This window comes from Macrotis lagotis, chromosome 3, assembly GCF_037893015.1.
Source record: "Macrotis lagotis isolate mMagLag1 chromosome 3, bilby.v1.9.chrom.fasta, whole genome shotgun sequence".
In the NCBI taxonomy this organism is placed as follows: Eukaryota; Metazoa; Chordata; class Mammalia; order Peramelemorphia; family Peramelidae; genus Macrotis; species Macrotis lagotis.
The window spans coordinates 296,862,557-296,884,642 of record NC_133660.1 but is presented as its reverse complement, the minus strand read 5'-3'; the positions used below and the strand labels follow the sequence as shown (position 1 = coordinate 296,884,642).

At 33.8% G+C, this 22,086-nt stretch overlaps 2 protein-coding genes across 2 annotated transcripts; both read left to right on the top strand.

The window, feature by feature from the left end:
* The first annotated feature begins 6,062 nt into the window (after positions 1–6,062).
* Positions 6,063–7,001, top strand: LOC141516847 (olfactory receptor 5J3-like). The gene has a single exon (XM_074227813.1). The coding sequence runs from the start codon at positions 6,063–6,065 to the stop codon at positions 6,999–7,001; it is 939 nt and encodes a 312-aa protein (XP_074083914.1).
* Positions 7,002–20,832: 13,831 nt separating this feature from the next.
* On the top strand, positions 20,833–21,777 carry LOC141516846 (olfactory receptor 5J3-like). Its single transcript, XM_074227812.1, has one exon. The coding sequence runs from the start codon at positions 20,833–20,835 to the stop codon at positions 21,775–21,777; it is 945 nt and encodes a 314-aa protein (XP_074083913.1).
* Positions 21,778–22,086: the final 309 nt, after the last annotated feature.

Sequence of the window (22,086 nt, the reverse complement as noted above, 5' to 3'; positions counted from 1 at the left end):
GAGGAAATTAAGGGAATGCCATCAGCTGTGGAAGAGCTGAACAAATTGCAGTATGTGATTATGATGGAATACTATTCTGGTATAAGAAATAATGAGCAAGATTCTCTCAGGAAAACCTGGAAAGACTTACATGGGGAGATGCAATTTGAAAAGAACTATGTTATGGGGGCGGCTAGGTGGCACATTGGATAGAGCACCAGCCCTGGAGTCAGAAGTACCTGAGTTTAAATCAGGCCTCAGATACTTAATAATTACCTAGCTGTGTGGCCTTGGGCAAGCCATTTAATTAACCCCATTGCCTTGCAAAAAAAATCTAAAAAAAAACTATGTTATGAAGCAAAAGCAATATTTTAGGGTGATCAGTTATGAATGACTTAGCCTTTCTCAGCAATGCTATGACACAAGACAACTCCAAAGGATTTTTGATAAAGAATGCTATCAATTTACAGAGAGAGAGCTGATCTTGTCTGGATACAGATGGACACATGGTTTTAAAATGACAGCAACATTGATTGCTAATCAACTGTGATGGGCTTAGTTTCTCTCAGAAGTTCATTGATCAAGAACAATTCTGCAAGACGTGTGATGGAAAATACCATTGACATCAAGAGAAAACTCTGTGCAGTCTGTATGAAGAACAAACCATACAATTTTCACTTTTCAAAATTTTTAAAATACTTTTTCTTTTCTTATTGCATTCTTTTTATTCTCATTCTTATTTCACAATATGACAAATATGGAAATGTGTAAAGCCTTGTTGTTCATGTAAACCTATCTCAGAGTCCTCGTGTTAGAGAGGCAGGAGGAAATGAAGGGGTGTAGAAAAATGTGGAACTCTCAAGGTTACAAAAAGATGAATGTTGAAAACATTTTTGCATGTAATTGAAAAAATAAAGTAAAATTACATTCAATGGGGGAAAATATTTTAAAAAATATCTTCTTCATGTATTTATCACCCTCAGAAAAATGTGCTGTATCACTTAAAGATTAAGAAAAACAAAGAATAGCCATGCTACTTTCTAGACTCACAAAGTAAGCAATACCAAAACACTTCTCTCCTAAGAAGAGATTCTTATTCAACACAATCTCAGAATTAAGAAACCAGTTGATGTAAGTTTTTTTTTATTTTTATCAAAGTCAAGATCATTAGACAGCTCCTTGACTGTTGCCTACTCTCTTGCCTTTTCCATATATCATTTTCCCCAAACTTATAACTGTCTCTGGAAATGGAATTGTCTAAATGATAGAGATGTGTTACCTATGATTCTGGTGATAACCAAGATCCCCAAATGAGATTTATAATGATATAATTTTGTTTTTTTTTATTTAAGTATTGACTAAGCTCCTGGGAATGTGTCCCCTAATACCTGAATAGTATAAACAGGTCTCTTGTGTAATAAATATTAGAGGAAAGAATTGTTTTTACCTCTGTAACAGTTTATGTAGATTATAACTGTTTATGAGTTTTTAGGACTCTCAGAATCCAAGATTATCTTTGGATTCCATCACCAGTAACTCATTTCAGTAGTATGCATATCTTAAATATAAAATGATGAAACCATTTATGTGATATGATAGGCTGTTTTATTTTATTTTTTGCATTTGTACAGCATAGCTTGAAGAAGTTGAAACCTCAAGATATTTGTTTGGTAAGTGAAATACATTTAGTGCAATTTTCTCATATATCTTTGAATTTTAATGAATTTCATCATATTTTGAGTTGTAAAAGGATTGTAACATAGTGGAGGCCAAAATAATGTACAGATTAAATTCTAATGTATAGGTCTGAAGCCTGGCTTTGACATTTAGATATCTGACAAGAAGCTAAGAAAACATTACTTCTATGGACCTTGATTTTTTTTACAGAAAATTAGGATTGATGATGCTTCTACGAGTTAAGCCACAGGGTTTCTGTGTGCATCAAATGTGATAATGTATGTAATGTGTCCATATATCTTATGAGACTCTCTTAGGTGTTTTTGATGATAATGGTGTTGATGAAGATGAAGTCAAACCACCAATATTTGGATAATGGTTTGAAGGACAGATGTGATAGTGAGTGACAAATGCCTGAGAAAAGTATAAAGACTCCCTTGAAAAAAATAATATTTTGTTTAATAAAATTGTCAAGAAATTCATTTGACTTGATAAAAAAATTAACATTATCTCTCATTGTGGTTGATATATAAAGGAAGTATATTGGGACAGATAATAGAATACTGGCATGGAAGCCAGGGAAAAATTAAAACATATCTGACTTTCAATATTCTTATTTACAAAATGAAATTAGTTACATACTTAACTATACTTGCCTTGATATCAAGGAAAAACACAATATGAGTTCAACGATTAATCTATATTAGTTTTGACTTTAACATTGCCTCAGATCATGTCCCTTCATAGACATATTGACTAGTTTGTGAAATGCTGAAGCTGAAAGATAATCTAAATATTTAGAGGACATTGAACTATATCAGAAAATGTGAAAGGTGGAAATCTTCAATCAGTCTATTTTTATGTTTAACAATATTCTTTGTCATATTTATGAGCAATGTGAGAGATATGAATGTAAGATATTTATGAGGCCACTTAATTAACCTCATTACCTTGCAAACAGAAGTCTTTAAATAGTCAGCTCATAAATATGATGATTGTGAATGCTTCAGTGTAAATATTGAATGGAGTAGTAGATACTGTTAACAGTATCTTATTTCAACAAATAAACAGACTAATTAGCAATGGTTTGAGCCTGTCAAGCTAGTATATGAGACTGAATCTAAATTAATTAAACCAAGTAGGAGTAAATTTAAAACATGGTGAATCAATACATAAATTTCACACACACACACAAAAAGAAAGATTCAATATAACGTGAAGGAAGTTTGTCAGGATAAAGTGTAAGATCAGAAGAGTGATGAAGTTAATAAGGAGCAAAAATAATACTTTAGAAGTATGATATAGTAAGGAATAAAAGAAGTTGTTCTCAAACCTAACTTTAATGCATTAACTACATGAACAGAGTCATATTGTCTGGTACAAAGATGATAAAAAATTAGGAAAAAGATGGAATTTTGTGATCCATTCTTTACAGCATGTTTTAGAACTGACACAGGTAAAAAACTTGAGCACATTCAGAGAAACCTGAAAAAAAAGATAATATGACTTTGTGTCAGTTCCTCTAAAAATCAGATGAAAAATTCTAGAGATGTCTAGATTAGAAAAGACTTAATGTTTATCTGGTAGCTCATTCAAACACTTATAAAGTTGTCTTATGAAAGAAATATTAATCATTTCCTTCTTAAAAATTGAAGTTACAACTAGGAAAAATGGTGGAAATTAGAAAGAGAGAGATGTGGACTCATAAAGGGGAGGGGTGGTGGTGGAGGGGAGAATGACATTCTTAATAACCAGAGCTAGTTTGAATAAATTGCTTGAAGACATAATGCAGGTGGCCTCTCTTGTGAGTCTCCATTCTAAGTATGAATCATTGCTTATCACCTATGATGTAGAAATTATCAGAGAAACTTGATATGGCTTAATTATATTCTCCTTCTTAACTATATTGAATTCCTATTTAGTATGATTTTCTGATCATTGTCTTTTGTGGATTCACACAATAAATAGATATACTAGGACTAAGAGCAGAATCCATTAAATAATTTTCTTCCACTAAAAATGTGTTTATTTACAATAGGCTTATAAAGTTCATAGGATAATAGAGAATAGGACTTTATTATATAGATAAGAAACCTGATTTTCAGAATACTTGTTTCACGGATCCTCAGTGGCAAAGTTGACAATGCAACTCAAGCCCCATTATCTGAGATTTAGCGTTCGCTCTCTAGAAAAGCAATGCCTCCCTAGTTTTCATTTCAAACCTAACTAAAAGAAATAACAAAAATGAGATGACAAAGTAAATAATGAGACTGATAAAAAGCTCCATCTCTTCATATATTCTCATAATCTACCAATATATCCTCATTGTTTTTCTTTTCCTAAGTATAGAGAGGAAAGATCTTAGGAGCAAGTAATTTCCACTGCCTGGGTCTCAGGTTCTTCACCCGTAAGATGAGTAGCTTTGATTCTATGATGCTTAAAGTTTTGGTCAACTTGAACTTCTATGACCTAACTTCTGAAGTCTTCTTTCTCCCTCAGCTTTTATATTCAATGTTCTAAGGTACCTCCCAGCTGCAATGCTTTGTTTCCAAATCCATTTTTGTGATGAGAGTCCTTCCAGTTGTGGTATTCTAACATTCTTTCAGGTGAGAACATGATCATTCCATTAAAGGAGGAAACAAATAAAAGAAACTTCTGTAGATATTCCCTTTTCAGAATTACAGAAGTGTTAACCAACTTGGTAGATAAATGATGAGGGATTTGTAAGTATTCAGTGCAGTAGGTTAAGAAACTTGGTCCTCAATGTAACTGAAAATTCAAACAGTGAGGCGAATCCAGAATATCTGGCTAGAGACACTGATAGTGATCTCAAGTTAGGAAGATATGAATTCAAATTTTCCCTCAATGACTAGTTACATGAGGTATGGCTTACCATTTAGTATCTTTCTGGCTCAGCATTTTCCACCAATAAAATGAGGGTGATAATAGAAACTTTCTTCCAAAGTTCTTGTGAGGAGAAAAAATGAAATGATATTTACTTAGGAAATCATACACACACACACACACACATACACACACACACACAAACATATGAATGTATGTGTGCATATATGCATGGATAAATATCTGTAAATATATACATACATGCATGGATGTGGAGGAAGTAGGGATTTATACTATTTATTACATAAATGTGATTTTTTAAAAAAATTAGATTTCATACAACATATATATTTTACAAATACATATATGAATTATATACTAGGGTTTTCTAATTTTATTTTAATTCTAGAATTTTCTATTATAAAAAGATACCACAGAAATTAATTTAACCTATTTCTGAGATAAAGTCTCATATAAAACATTTTGTAAATGGTTATATAACATTTTCTTGGGTGGGGGGGACTACTGAAGAAAACGAAACTATTTCTAAAGATAGCCCATTACAATTTTACAACATTTTCTTAAGAAATTTTACTTTGGTTGAAAATTGGCTTTCTCAGAAATATTGTCATCATATCTCAGCATTGCTATTTTTATTTTTGTAATCTTGAGCAAATTGCATCCACTATATAAAATGGGGGCATTTGGCAAAGGATATTTAAGGATCCAAAATTGTTTTCCCCATATAAGAAGACCCAATGTATAGGAATACTCCCAATATGCTTATAACTTTTGTCAGCATCCCAATGATCCCGACATAAGGTTATTTTGACTTATCAAGAATATTTATATAAAGAGATAACAATAATCAGAATGCCAGGTATGAATTTCAGATCTCCCTTTTATACTATATTTTCCTATAAGTCAAAACATCACAGGATACAATTCTAGATGATTTCATATAGATTGCATTATAATTGTAATATCCGTCAGTATTTACTAATTAATTCAAGGTGCTTCAAGATCACTATTCTGGGAGAGATGAATGGAAATAAAGATACAACAGAAAGATAATTGTCTTTGAAATGAGATATCACTGTTTCAAAAATATATTGCATGGTCATTCCATAAGTTAATTTTCAATTGTTTTTTATTAAAGGCAATGAGGTTAAGAGACTTGTGCAAGATCATACAACTGGGCAATTATTAAGTGTCCAAGGCCAGATATAAACTCAGGTCCTCCTGAGTCCAGGGCCAATGCTCTAATCACTGTACCACCTAGCTGCTCCACCATAAGTTACTTTATTTCACTTAACTTGTTCATCATTGAAAATATGAGGATGAGATGATTTCTGAAATCTTGTCCATATGTACTTTCATGATACTAACACCTAAGGCACTTCTTTGGTATAAAGCTTATGCAATTTTTCAGAACAAGAACATATTTTTTATAATGACTGGCTGAAAGAGTCATCATTAATTACAGTGTCTTGGTTAACATTTTTCTAAATCTGTTCTATTTTTTTCTTTCCTCACAGTTATTGTCTGGTCAAACTAAGTGAATGGCCAAGGAGAATTTCACAGTGGTCACAGAATTCATCCTTTTAGGACTGACAGATCATGCAGAATTGAAAGTGTTTCTCTTTTTGCTTTTCTTAGTCATATATGTCATTTCTTTAATGGGCAATCTTGGCATGATTTTGTTAATTCAAATCACTCCTAAGCTTCACACCCCCATGTACTTTTTCCTTAGTTGTCTCTCATTTGTTGATGCTTGCTATTCTTCTGTCTTTGGTCCAAAAATGCTTGTGAATTTCTTTGAAAAGAAGGCAACCATATCATTCACTGCTTGCATATTGCAATATTTTTTATTCGTAGTCCTTCTTACCACTGAGGGATTTTTCCTGGCAGTGATGGCATATGATAGGTATGTTGCAATTGCTAATCCATTGCTTTACATGGTGGTCATGACTAAGAAAGTGTGTGCCATTCTGATCATTGGGTCATGTATAGGGGGAACAATTAATTCACTGACACACACAATTGGCTTAGTCAGATTATCCTTCTGTGGGCCAAATATCATTAGCCATTTCTTCTGTGATTTGCCCCCATTGCTGAAGCTCTCCTGTTCTGATACATCCAGAAATGAATTGTTGCTCCTGATATTCTCAGGAGTAATTGCCCTGATTACCTTCTTGACTGTAATCATCTCTTATATCTTCATTGTTATTGCTATCCTCAGGATCCATTCAGCAGCTGGGAGATATAAAGCCTTCTCCACCTGTGCTTCTCATCTGACAGCTGTGACCTTGTTCTATGGCTCCATAAGCTTTAGCTACATTCAACCAAGCTCCCAGTATTCCCTAGAACAAGAAAAAGTGGTCTCTGTGTTTTACACCATGGTAATCCCAATGCTGAACCCATTGATCTATAGCCTAAGAAACAAGGAGGTCAAGGATGCTATTAAAAGGGCAATAGAATTGAAACCATCTTTTTGTTAATGTTATCACACAGGTCATTTTTGTCACAAAATAATGTAATGTCCAATACACCTATTCAAGACAGAGAATTATATGCAATGATATTTTAGGGCTATTAGAAACACTAGAAAAATGAAATCTAGAATGCTAGAATTGGTATTTCATCAGGGTTCAACAAGTTCAACAACACTGGAATTTAAAATTTTCAGAAGAGAAAATGGAGACAACAGGAGAGAAAATGATCAATTTATAATCACAGTTAGTTGTGGAGTAAAAATTAGAATCCAAATATTCATTTGCCGTATCCTATCCCTTTTAAAGAAAAGTAAACACTTGCAGTTCTAACATTTTATAATTTGCTTTTTTTATTCCTTTTATTTCAATATCTATGTGGAATAATAAAATTAGGGGTTAAGAAAATTCACAAAGAACCAATTTCATATTCTCTAGAAATATGACCTGGAAGGAACATTAAAACACAGAAAACAGAATTTTAGGCTTTGGGGGTACATCATAGATAAGAAACTATAATAATTTCATTTTGCAAATGGGTTAAATGACTTTCTCAAATTTTCACAGGTTAAATAATTTTGAATTGAGGCTAACATTTTGGTCAGTGAACATTGAATTACTGAGATTGACATATATTATATGTTTCACTAATTGAAATTGTATATCAGGAACCTTGACTCTGAAGTGCTCTGTCCGATCTAAAATTTTTCCTCAATTTACAGAAAATTTAATTGATAGAAATGTTGTTTTAAAGAGATTAAGTGAATATATTTATTATTTTTATTATTATTATTACTTTTATGATGATTATTATTATTACTTTTCCTGAACATTTATAAAAAGTATGTAGAGATCCAGACTAAACAGGGCTTCAAAGTAAAGATCAAAAGAGTGATAATAGACTTGAGAATCATAAAGCAAATCTCTTTTATTTCAAAAAGAGGAACTTGAGGTTGAAATAGGACAAATTACCAAAATCACAAACATACTAAAAGAGCCATCAATCAACTTGCCAGATAATATAATCTAATTCCAGTATGCTGTTTATTATGCTAAGGTTTCCAAAACTTTTCTGTCATTGGAGTCCTCTGATATTTTGGTAAAACTTATGAATTACTTATTAATGTTTTAAATAAATGATGGAAATGCTCAATTTGAATTGTAAATTAGTAAAAAAATAGTCATATTTTTTTCTATGCTCCAATCAAATCTGTAGATTCCTTGGAGTTTTTCTATTGACGCCTTCCCTGTACTAAACTGAGAATATTTTATAGATAGATAGATAGATAGATAGATAGATAGATAGATAGATAGATAGATATGCATATGGAAGTATATCATATATATATATTTATATAATAATGATGGAGCTCTTGAGAGTAGGTGTGTGAGGTTCTTATCATACATATAATATTAGGAATCAATAGCTCATTCAATCCCCTCCTGTTCTTTTCCCCATTCCACTCCTCCCTGTCTTCTGCCTCTAATACAAAATGATTATGAAAGCCCTTTCAAAACTACAAAACAGAAATGTTCCCATCATATCATCAATTTCCAAACATATCTAAATGTCTTATGTGGAACATAGTAAACACATCTCTCACTGGTATCCCTTCCACTTCTTTGGTCCTTTATATTTGGCATCATTCATTTGGAACATAATCAATAATGTCTCACACTGCTAAGAAGCCACTTGTTATAATGATGATTTCCTACATAAACTGCAAGCTTCTAGAAAATAGGAACCATCTTTTGTATTTTCTTTTTTCTTTAAATAATTCTTTCCCAACCCGATTTTTCCAGGCCAAAAAAAAGTCCAAAACATACTTGTTCAAAAATTATAGAATCATACAGCTAAAGTCAGTGAGAAGAATAAAGATCATTCAGTTCAGTGTTGTCATTTGATATAACGAAGCAAACAAGATGCAAAGAGTTCAAATGACTCTCAAAGTCAAAATAGAAAATAACTATTTAATAGCCAGGATTTTAAACTTGGGTTCTGAATGAAATTTCATTTTTTTTCTATGTGCCATAATTTTCATTCACATGAATGGATATAGATAAAAAAAATGCATGGCTGAAGGAGTAGATGACTGGAATACTGAATGTTTACTAGATATTGAACGAGTGGATAGTTTGATTATAGTATGAACCTGTGTAAAGCAAATCAGATTTGGTAGTCTTATGCAACATACAGGAATATTAACTTGTACTTGCTAATGGTATGACATTATGGAACAAGAATACCCTCACTAAGTCAATGAAGGCAACAGAATGGTGAAGAGACTGGAAACTATGACATATAAATATAATGAAGAGGAGGCATTTCTAGTCTAATCCAATGAAATAACACTTGTTAAACACCTACCTTGTGACAGGCACTATACTAAGTTCTGAGGATGTATGTATATACACACACACACACACAAAAATATATATATATATATATATATATATATATATATATAATTTATACATATAATGTATATACACACATGCAAAAGTATATAGTTTAAAGGCTAACACTATGCTATTTAGATTTAGAATTCAGAAATTCAATGGATCTCAAAAAATGCAGAAACAAATTTGGAAGAAATGAATAAAGTTTAAAAATTATATTAAAAGTGGCATTTATGCTACCTAGTCCAAGTTGGCTTGGGTGTTGTTGGCTTAAGAAGTAATGATTCTGATATAGGAAGAATGGCATATGTACTGAGCCTCTAGTATCTACTGGTTGTGTGGATATAGGAATGTCATTTAACTTCTCTGAACTTCAATTTTCTAATCAGTAAAATTATAGTAACTTTTATACAATTTACTTCATAGGTTTGTAGTGGGGAAAGAGCTTTGCAGCTCTTAGAATTATTCAGTAAATTATAATACTGTCTTTTTGTGGTAGTAAGAAGCAAGAAAAAGTGTAGATCAATCACTTCAGATCTGACTCCAGTGATACAGTGGAAAGTATGAAGGTTTTGAAGCTAAAGTTGTATTGTTTTTCAGTCACTTTCAACTCTTTGTGACCCCCATTTGGGGTTTTCTGGCAAAAACATAATAGTGGTTTGCCATTTCCCTCTCTGACTCATTTTACAGATGAGACAACTGAGGCAAACAGGTTTCAGTGACTTGCCCAGGGTCATCAACTACTGACAGATTTGAACTCAAAATGTCTTCTGACTATGCCATGAAGATATGTGGGAGAAAAGTAGGTACTGTCAATTGGAGGATGGCTAACAAATTGTGGCATTCAATGTAATGTAATGTTAAACTGCTACAGAAAACAATTTCTACAAATAATATAAAAGATAAAGAAAATATTTATTTTCACCAAAATTTTAAAAACAAAAGGAAAATCATAGGTGTAATGACTCCAACAATATAAGTGGTGAGAAAAATTGTCACCAAATCTAGCCTGAATATCATGAAATGTATCGACCCAGAGTGGTCTTAAAGGAGAATGAAGAAAATAACTTATCTCCACTATTTGCACAAGTGGAAGACTATGGAATGGAATGGAATACTACATAATGCCAAACTTCTCTGAAAATGACTAGCTGTGCTGAATTTGTTTTTGTTTTTGTTTTTATCAAAATCTTTATCCACCTATTTATTTACTTATCATTATAAGTGCTGTTTCTATAGGCTATTATTGAACATCATGTTGACTCGGTTATCCAGTGTACCCAGTCTTACTTTCAACCAGTACTGGAGAAGCCTTTGGTAGGAAAGAAGATGCTAAATTGGAAGTTCTCTGTAACCCCTACTTTTTTCTCATAAACCCCTATCTACATATTGTAACATTGGTGCTACCTTGGGGAAGAATCAACATTCAAGGACTCAACCCCTGTTGCTGAGGTGAAACTGTCTGGATTGTCTTATAGTGACTTAAAAAAGCTGTCCTCATCTTTAAACCATTACTGATCTTTAGTGATCAGTCTATCAGTATATTGCTATCTTGACATACGTATAATAATTTGCTTCTAATTTTCTTTGTCCTGAGTTTTATTTCATTACTCAGTGTAAAAGCCCAAATGAGGATTTTTCATTTCAACATAACCAAGGGAAAAAATGAGCATGAATAAAAATCATATATGACAGAATTACATGCATATATGCACATATGTAGTACTAAAACAAAAGATATCAATAAAATTAATGAAAGAAAAATTTCAGGGGTATAAATTGAAAAACATTAGCCCCTCAGAAGAATATGACAAAATGCAATACCACGGTAGCTAGGTGATACAGTAGATAGAGCACTGGCCCTGGAGACAGGAGGACCTGAGTTCAAAATCCAGCTTCAGACACTTAATAATTACCTATCTGTGTTGGGTAAGTCACTTAACCCCATTGCCTTGCAAAAAAATGCAATATCAAATTTTAAGAAGAATTCCAAGAATAAAGATAACAAAAATTGACCAAATAGAGAGAGCACATTTTATGAAATTAATAAACAAAATATTTTTGGTTAAATTTTACAGTTGTATCATCCCCCAAAAAAACTCCAAGAGGAAAAATATAGTTACTTCATATTCATAGCCAGAAGAAATCAGAGATGAAAATACAATACTACATTGCAGATAGCAAAGAAGAACAAGGTTCAGCATAAAATAGCATATCATTGTTGATGATATGAAAAGACAATAAAATATTCCTAGTTTTCTCTCTATAATAATAAATATGAATCTCCTCATTGTATCAATTGTCACTGGAGGGGGGAGATACCCATATTGTGTGGAAGTCTTCAATAAAACTGATAAGGTAAAAAACACAAAGGTCCTGACTGGGGTGGAAGCAGTCCTCCTAATAGAATTTCTGATAGAAAATCCCTATTGAGCATTACATGAAGTTCAGCCTGAGTTGAGGGATTCACCCTTGATTGACAAACACAAAAGCAGCTTTATCAGCTGCTGCCTTCTGATTGTAAAATTGTATAAATATCCCCCCCCAAAACTCCATTTTGTAGCCTGGTTTTCTTCCCTCCACACATATATAATCTAAAAGCTTAGAGAAATCTAATAAACATTTATATTAACTCAATTTTGTTTGTTCTTTCCTATGATGCTATTCTTGGCCACTCAGTGAAAGACAGAGATTTGAGTTTAAAGGCATAGTCCAGTGCCTCCATTTCAAACACAACAGGCTGCTCCAAAGAATCCTTTAAAAATGTTATTTTTAAAAGTCTGGTTTGCAAGAACTATATTTCAAAAAATCATAAATGAAAACTTCAAAGGCTGCCTTGGTTTTTTTTGGACAACATCTTTTTAATTTAATGTTATCAAAATTGTTCATTTTGCATTTTGTAATGTTAATTCCTTGTTTGGTCATAAACTCCTTCTGCCTCCACAGAAGCGGTACATTCCTTGTTCTCCTAATTGACTTACAGTATCACTCTTTATATCTAAATCCTGTACCCATTTTGACCTTATCTTAATATAGGATATGAGATGTGAATCTGTTCTAGTTTCTGTCATACTCTTTTTTTTTAGTTTTCCCAGCAGTTTTTGTCAAATAGTGAATTCTTATTCTAGAAGTTGGAGTCTTTGAATTTATTAAACATTAAATTACTACAGTCATTTACTACTGTTCCTTTTGTACATAATCTATTCTACTGATCTGCCATTCTATTTTTTCGTCAGTACCAAATGATTTTGACGACTGCCGCTTTATAATATAGTTTTTGATCTGGTACAGCTAGAACACTTTCCTTTGCATTTTTCATTAATTGCCTTGAAATTCTTGACCTTTTGTTCCTCCAAGTAAATTTTGTTACTACATTTTTCTAGCTCTATAAAATAATTTTTTTGGTAGTTTGATTGGAATTGCACTGAAGAAATAATTTAGGTAAAATTGTCATATTTAATATATTAGCTCAGCCTACCACATGAGCAATTGACATTTTTTAATTTATATTTTTAATTGATTACTTGGAAGAGGCTTCTTAATGATGAACTCCAAGTTTTACTTTTCTAAAAAAAAAATAATTTATTTATTTTTTCATCCATATGCAATGTGTATTTTTAGGTTACAAAATTTCCTTTACCCTCCCTTCCCACCCATCGTTGCTTAGCAGTGAACAGTTTAGCATTGCACATACATATTTGGATAAACATGTTTACAGATTAGTCATTTTTCAGGATGAGGAATTAGGGTTAAGGGAAAGAGACACATGAAAAATAATTTTTATAAATAGTTCAGATTCTGGAGGGTTGGTTTTTCCTTTTCTTTTTTTGTTTTGTTTTGTTTTCTTCCTCTGGATGGGGATAACATTGTCCATAGCTGGTCTAATATGGTTGTCCTCACTCTCTGAGCTGCTGAAAGGATTTCTTTCCATTAAGGTTGAACATCTCACAATGTTATTATTGATGTGTACATTGTTCTCTTGGTTCTTCTACTCCCTTCACTCAGTATCAGATCCTGTAACTCATTCCTTGCTTCTCTAGAGTCCAATTATTTATGGTTTCTTATAGAACAATAATATTCCATAGTATTCATGTACCCTAGCTTGTTTAATCATTCCCTAACTGTTGGACATCCCCTCAGTTTTCAATTCTTTGCCACTACAAAAAAAAATGCTATGAATATTTTGGAACATGTAGGACTTTTCCAATTTTTTTTTTATAATTTCTTCTGGATATACACTTATAATTGAAATTGCAGGGTCAAATGGTATAAACCATTTTATTGTTCTTTGGGCCTAAGTTCCATATTTCTCCATGAGTTTGACTTTAATAAAGAATTAAACTAACCTGGTATCAGCCTCTAGAGTTTGATCATAAGAAAGCAAATCGTCCCAATTTTTAGGAAACAAAAAAGTCTAACCCACAAATCCAAAAATATTTTATGTCAAAGCAAAATTTCCTCAAAACTAATTCCTTGATTACCTTAGCTATTGTGAGGAATGAAATGTGTCCTTTGACTTTGAAAGAAATATTTGTCCTGCCCTCTTCCTACTTTAATCCAGAAAAGAATGCATCCTCTTTTAACCAAGATAGTTTTGTATTTGGATGATACTCTTTGATGAGATTTTGTACAGTCTGATAGAATGGCCTCCAGGGAGGTTTGTTTAGTTTATTCTTATTTATGTAAATACTAGTCTCTCTCCCTCCCCCCCCACCCCCCATAAATATTCTAGTCTCCCTCTATTCTGGGAGGTCATCTTGGATAGATGGCCTCCACTATGGATTTAGGATTCATCTTGGTCAGATGGATCCCCCTATAGCTTGCTGTAAATCCTAGACAATAAAACTTCATTCCTAACCTATATGTTCTGTTATTTTATTTTCACCATTATATTTTTAACATTTACATTTATAAAGTATAAGAAACCAAAAATTATACTCTTGCTACCAAAGCACCCACATGTAAGGATAGAGCCTGATGAAGGGTTGTATTTGTGAGTGGCTACAAGTGAGGCAGATCAGACTAGTCTAGCCTCATCTTCCCCCACCCTTGTCACAGAGAGATTTCATTCCTGCAAGGTGCTTTTTTCCAGAGCTAGTTCTGGGGTCTGCAAGCTTTCCAAGCTGGGCTGATCCAAGGAGATACATGTAGGTAATGCATTTCTTTGAGTAGTCACAAGCACTCTTCTCTATAATGGAACTGGGAAAAGAAAGAAGAGGAGGGGGAATGAGGGATTAGGAGGAGGAAGGGGATTACAAACAAGATGATGATGATGATGCGAAAAGTTCACTTATCTTTAAATGTTTGTTGTTCTCAGAGATTACCAACATCCCATAAAAATAATATGAAAAATATAATTGCAAAAATCAGGTTATAACATCATTAATATACCTGGAAATGGTGACTCCGTTTTTTTCCCCATACGCATTTCAGTACAGATGGTATTTTTTTGTAATGACAAAGAGCTTTCCCCCCTAGAATTCTCAGATTTCTGAGATGAGCAAATATAGAACAATTTTCTGTGAAACTGACAAAAGGTCAAATGACATGAATTACTATGGTTTCAGTAAGAGAGTTGGTGAAGGTATAATTCCCAGATCCAGCTTTGGCTCTTTGAAAGGGCAATTTAATTATATGACATATGCTTAACCTGAAGCCCTAGATTTATGAGAGTCACTGGGGATTCCATCCCTGAACAGCTCTATGCCAAATATAAAACAAAGACATCACTCAAACATAAGGAGACCAGGAAGGAAGGATCAGTCTCAGCAAAAGGTAGGTGTCTGATGGACAAAGTTTGACTAAAATGGGTATAAATATCATTATTTGGGTTGATGACAGAAGTTTTCTGAGGTTAGCCATAGTCTTTTCAAAAAAATTTCAAGCACAAATCAAGTCAATTATAGATGGTTTCCAACAAGGTTTAGCAGAGTTTTAAGTTTTAAACTTTGTAAACTTTTGGAATCCTGGCTGTTTGCATTGATAGAAATTTGGAGGGGATAGAATTTTCTCCCTACTGTAATGTTATATATATATATTTGTGATTGTTTTGTATGAATAGGGGTCTTATTGAATTAGATCATCCCTTGGAACTTCAAAACTATAAAAATGATAAAACATGATATTATTATCAAAAATAAAATGTAATATAATTTAAGGCATTTTAATCTGATTTGCTACAGTAATATTTTTAAATTTATTGAACTCTGCTCTGAGTTGCTGTTTTTCATAAGATCTTTAGTAAAGGTCTTATGAGTCTATAAATAAAAGGGGAAATAATAGTAAATACTAGAATAAAAATATTAAATTAAAATGAATTAACATGATATAGGTTGATTATGTTTTAAAATGTTTAGAACTTCTTTATTCTTTTTATTTGGATATAGTTAAATGTTTTATCTTCCTTCAAACTTTCCAGGGTCAAGTCCCCTAGTGGATAATAAAGAAAGATATTAACCTAATAAACATAAGAGTCTAAGCTTAATTTCTGACTTAATAATTCTATTAATCTTCTATTTCAAAGAAGTGTAAACTCCCTCCAAAATGCAAATGCCAACACACCCATATCTGTCCATTCTATGTGAATCTTTACCTTGTCCATTTATGAATCCACACATAAGCAAATCATCCAAGAAAAGGGAAGCTCCCCTCTGCCTCTTGAAAGGGTGTGACTAGCCATGGAGGCTAACCCATGATGTGTTTCTAACACATCTATATAATTTGAATTACATTTTCTAGGAGGATTTGTTTTCTAGGAGTGCTTTTGGCTCAATATTCAACTCTTCTTTCCTTTAAATCAGCCCTTTCTTTTCTATGTATGATACTACCCTCCTCTCAGTAGCACAAATTATGAAGTCCATTTCAGTTCTTCATTCTTCAAATATTCAATCTCAAAACATTTATTAGAAGTCTAACTGGATGCCAATTACTCTGTTAAGGAGGGGAGAAAGGGGAGGGAGGGAGAGAGAGAGAGAGAGAGAGAGAGAGAGAGAGACAGAGAGAGACAGAGAGAGACAGAGAGAGACAGAGAGAGAATCACATCCCTTGCATATGTGATGAAATACCCCAAAATTCTCATTCTCCTACATCCATCACTTATACTATTGATATGAAAACTACTTGAGAGTTGACTTTCCAAGTCAACAAATTATCTGGTACTGAGCAGACTTTATACCCCAGACTCTGATTATTTTGTAAATCTCTCAAACTCTTCCCTCCCAAGATTCCCAAGCTTTCTTTTTGAAATCTTGTTATACAAATCCACCTCTCAGGTGAAACAGTGAGATACCTAATTCCTCCCATCTGCTGCCTGGCAGTTCCTTCTGCCTTGGTACCCTACTTAAACCTTGTTACCAATCCCCTCCTCAGGTACCCCAGCACTTGTTATGGGGCACCTCAAGATGCAACTCATTTGCTGGAGTTAGAGATCTCAGTTATGTTTTATTAACTGTTTTAATTATTCAGATTGACACACATTATCGCTGAATTTAGCCTCTTCTCTTGGCAATTAAGAGTCTCCTGATGAGTCTACGCCTCCAGTTTCCCTCCTTGCTGCTCACTAATCTATAGTCAATATAACTGCCAAAGTAATCATTTTAGAAAAAAAGCTGGAAAGGGTCACTCCCTTAAACTAAGGTCTTTGTCGTCCAGATTTTCTATTTGGGGAAAAGAAGTGCCTCAACTTTTCATTTCAAGTTTTTCACATGATGGATGGATCCTTTCAAAGTTCATTTGAGGTATTCCCTTCTCTCTAAATTGCTCTCCAAACTCCACTTAGTGAAGCTGAATTTCTCAAATTTTCTTAATTTTTTAAACCTCACTCTTGACCCTATCTGCTTCTAACTTCCAGCATGCTTAATTTTTATTTGAGGAACAGTTCCATGAAAAGGGCCATAGGTTACCTTAGACTAACCTTGGATAAGGGTTATTCAGTCAATGTTTGATGAACCCTTATTTGCAAACTAAAGACTTGGATTATACAGCTCCCAGGTCCTTTACAACTTTATGGTAGATGATTCTGTGTCATCTTCTCTCCTTCAAGAGGAATATCAGGCATTTGGAATTGTCTCATTTTTCATATCTGCATTTTCTGTGCTAAGTAGGGATTTTCCATATAGTAGGAATTAAAGGATTGATCAATTTACAATAAATTCAGCTGAGTTTAATCAAATAATTATCATTTTAATTAGACATTCCAGAAGATTTTGGTTTCAATGCAGAATCAAAAAAACACTGGACACATGAAATAATCTACTATGATTATTTTGCCAGGTTGATTTCATTAAAATAGAAATTCTGTGAGCCTGAGGACTCTTTACCCTTTTGTCTTTTCTATCTCAAGCACTCTTTCACAAGAAAAGGAATAATACATACTAATCTAATTAAAGTAAATTGATGTCTGTTGCTAAAGCCTACTGGCCTCTCAGTACACTCTCCTACCCTTTTACATTCATAAGTATTTTATTTTTACACTGTGTTGGGGGAGTAGATGGACAGAATTGTTGGAGTAGAATTTCTACTGGTCTGAAAATTAGGACCTTCAGGGTTTGTTCCCAGATCTGCTCCAAAATTCTGCTCTTTGAATTTGGAGCAATTCTATTTGGGACTCAGTTTACTCATATTAGCATGGGACTTTTCACGATTTCAATTCCACCTCTTTGGCCAGTAAATAAATTTGATCTTGTAGCTTTTAAAATATGAATAGGAAAAATAGAAGTCTATGCTTGCCTGCAGATTATTTAGTAACCTGGGGATAGGAAGTTGGAGAGGTGTGTTAAAGTACGATGAAGAAGAAATAAATTGAGGATACTCAATGAAGAAACCTATTTAAGATTTTCCCAAAGGCTGGGACATGCTTACAGACTCTTGTGCAGGATGACAAGTTTTTCTGTGATATCGAAGAAAAAATATTTGAACCTGAGATTGTTAGAGGTAAAAGAGAAACCAGAGATTATTTTATATGCTAGACAATATGGGGGCATACTGAGAGGAAGAAATGACCATAGTTATTCAATTACAGTGTGTAACAGTCAACATAACAAAAATGGAAAACTGTTTGCTTTGAAGTCAGAGAACTTAAATTTAAAACTTTCCATCAAAAATATTAGTAAGTCTTAACTCTGCTCTAGGTTAAATACTGACTTTATCTATTTGATTTTCTAACAACAGGCAACAATGGTTTTCCTCAATCATGGTTTTACAAAGTATTGAATTTTCTTTTCCTCTCTGCCTCCCTTCCCTCCCCCTGATAGAAAGCAATCTAATATAGTCTCTATGTGTGTAATTATGCTAAACATAGGTTCATATTAGTCATGTTCTAAAAGAAGAAACAAATACAAATGGAAGAAAAATATTAAAGAGAAAAAGATGTTATACTACATAAGGCAACTTTTAAAAACCGAATATAGTAAGTTTGGGACTTCATTAAGACTTCATAGTTCCTTCTCTGGATATGGGTGATATTTTTTCTATCACAAGTCCTTTAGAATAGAATACTGCTTTTAAGTATTATCTGTTTAACTTCACACAAGACACATCTCTGAGCATCATTTTACCTTAAGTTCAGTGATTTGAAAAAAAATTTACCTTTAAATTTTCTTTCAACTAGAAAATAATGCTTATATGATACAGGAAGGCATTTGTCACCCATAACAAAATTTTACAAGTGTTGCCCATGTTTTACTATATCCTGGTATTTTTGAAACTCCTCTGCAATACATGGGATTGTGCTAAAATTACATCTCTAATAGTATACCAATTTATTATATAGGTAAATCATAGGTTTGCAGTATATTCAATATATAACATTTTAATAACTATTATAACTATAGCATTAATTGTTTTCTTCTTTTTTTTCTTTTTTGAAGCAATGGGCTTAAGTGATTTGCCCAAGGTCACACAGCTAATTTTCAAGTATCTAAAGTCAAATTTGAACTCAGATCCTCCTGAATCCAGGACCAGTTTCTATCTATTGGCAGCCATCTAGCTGCCCTGTAGCATTCATTTTTGACAGTGAATGAGTTGTACCCAGATGTTTTCTTCCTTCTTCCCTATTCTTCCTTCATTGGTCAGGCTCTTCCAGACAAGGTTCCTTATGAGGACTGGCCTTGTCTTGCTAGAGATACAGATGACCTGTTGGACAAAGTGTGCCAGGAAATGGATCAAATCAGCTCTTTGAGAGGAGCAAGTGTATATTCTTACAATCTCCGGAATAAGTATAAATCATTAGGTTCATGACAGCTAAGTGAAGTGAGTATTTAGGCTTCAAAGATATGTCTGTTTGGTGCCTTTCTTTGAATCTTGGACCATCCAGGATACATTCTCTTTCTAAAATCTGGCAAGATGTAGTCCAGGATTGCTATGGAGAATTTGGTTTTCAGAACTGAGGGAGAAAGGGAGAGAGAGAGACAGAGAGAGACAGAGAGACAGAGAGAGACAGAGAGAGACAGAGACAGAGACAGAGATAGAAAGAAGAAAAATTTATGAATGAAAAAAGTTTATGTAGTTATTTAAAATTTAGGGGACTAAATGAATAGAGCACAGAGCTTGAAATCAGGAAGACTCATCTTCAGGAGTTTAAATCTTACCTCAGATTATCTAGCTGTGCAAACCTGGACAAATCTTTTGACCTGTTTGAGCTGAAGAAGGAAATGGCAAATCACTCCAGAATCCTTGCCAAGAAAGCCTCAAACACAGTGACGAAGAGTTGGCCATGACTGAACAACAGTTTAAACATTGAAAGTCTATTTTTAAAGTATACAAAGACTTTCTGGAAACCCCATACAGTGCTTTCAAGTTCGTCAACCATTTTAAACATAGATTATTCTCATTTTAAATCCCATTTGCTTTCTTTCCTCCTTCCTTCCTTCATTTTCTCCATTTTTTTTCTTTCTTCCCTTCCTTCCTTCTGACCTATTCATCCCTTCTGCATTTTGTGAAAGCAAAAGTGCAATCTAATCGCTATTGTTATTGTTTGTCCTTCATTCTTGAAGAAGTCCATAACATCACAGAAGTGACACCATGACATACATGTGAATTAGATTTGAGTGACGGGGTGCTGTGCTAAGACACCAGCCTCACTTTCTCTTCCAGAGTCATCTGGACTCAAACAATGGTCAGATATAAATCAGGATAACTAAAGATGACCCTGGATGCAAGGCAATCAGGGTTAAGTGACTTGCCTAAGGTCACACAGTTAGTAAGTGGTGAGTGTCTGAGGGCAAGATTTTAATTCAGGTCCTCCTGTCTCTAGGATGGTGTTGTAGTCACTGTACCACCTAATTGCTACTATCACAATTGTCATTCTCTACATAAACAGTAGGAATTAATAGTATTATTAATCAACTTTTGGTTTGTTTTCATGTGGATTCACTCTGACCTTTTTCCCTTTTTCCTGTTTTGTGTTTGTTTTTGTTGTGGCAGATAATCTCATTTGAAAGTGATGCATATGGCTGAGAGGAATGTCACTAGGATAGTGGAGTTTGTTCTTTTGGGTTTTACAGAAAGCCCTCACCTACAGCATGTCCTATTCGTATTCTTCTTCTTGATCTATCTGATCACTGTGGTGGGAAACCTGTGGTTCATCTTATTAATTGGTTCCAGTTCCCAGCTTCACTCCCCCAAGTATTTTTTCCTCAGCCATTTGGCCTTCTTGGATTTCTGTTATTCATCAGTCTGCATCCCTAAGTTGCTTGTGAATCTTTTAACTGACAAAAAAGTCATCTCCTACACTGGATGCATCCTTCAATTTGCCCTCTTCAGCATGTTCCTGACAACAGAATGCTTCCTTCTGGCGGCAATGGCCTATGACCGCTATGTAGCTATTTGCAAACCCCTTCACTACCAAGTGACCATGACGACTGGCCTCTGCTTGCGCTTGGTGGCTGGCTCCTATGTGTTTGGCTGTGTGACCTCACTCACCCATATGGGAAGCTTGCTCACTTTGTCTTTCTGTGGTCCCAATATCATTAATCATTACTTCTGTGATATCCCAGTGCTCATTCAGCTTGCCTGCTCTGAGGTTCAAAGGAATGAGATTTTGCTCTTAACCTTCTCTGGGGTCACCTCAGTAACCACCTTTGTGATAGTGATTAGCTCCTACTTCAGTATCTTAAACACTATTCTGAAGATTCCTTGCCCCCAAGGTAGGTATAAAACTTTCTCTACATGTGCTTCTCACTTGATAGTGGTCACTCTTTTCTATGCAACAGTGATATTTACCTATTTATGCTCCAGCTCAGCCCAAACATCAGACTGGGCCAAAATCCTATCTGTGTTTTATACTCTTTTGCTTCCAGTACTTAATCTCCTAATATATAGCATAAGAAACAGGGAAGCCAAGGAGGCCCTGAGAAAAATGCTACAAAGGAAAATACTTGCCCAATGACTATGGTTATTCAAGTGATACTCCAGATGTCATCAGATGACTCTGCTGCTAAACAATATCTAATGAATACTTATTACCTTAGAAAGTCAAAACTGATAAATGTGACATTTACAGCCTTCTTTCTTCAACCCAGCAGAAAACTACTGTGTTATCATTGCATCCCTTCATTGCCTTAAGATTTTTCACCAAATTGAGCTGCTTGCTCAACCCTGAATTTATACCAAGTTTGCTCACATCTTTAACTTGGTTCCTACTGGTTTGAATTCTTCAAAAATCTCTCCATCCACTGGATCTGGCTCAAAATCTTTC

Excerpts from the sequence above, each read along its gene's own strand:
- LOC141516847 (XM_074227813.1), top strand. The coding sequence starts at position 6,063 with ATGGCCAAGGAGAATTTCACAGTGGTCACAGAATTCATCCTTTTAGGA.
- LOC141516846 (XM_074227812.1), top strand. The coding sequence starts at position 20,833 with ATGCATATGGCTGAGAGGAATGTCACTAGGATAGTGGAGTTTGTTCTT.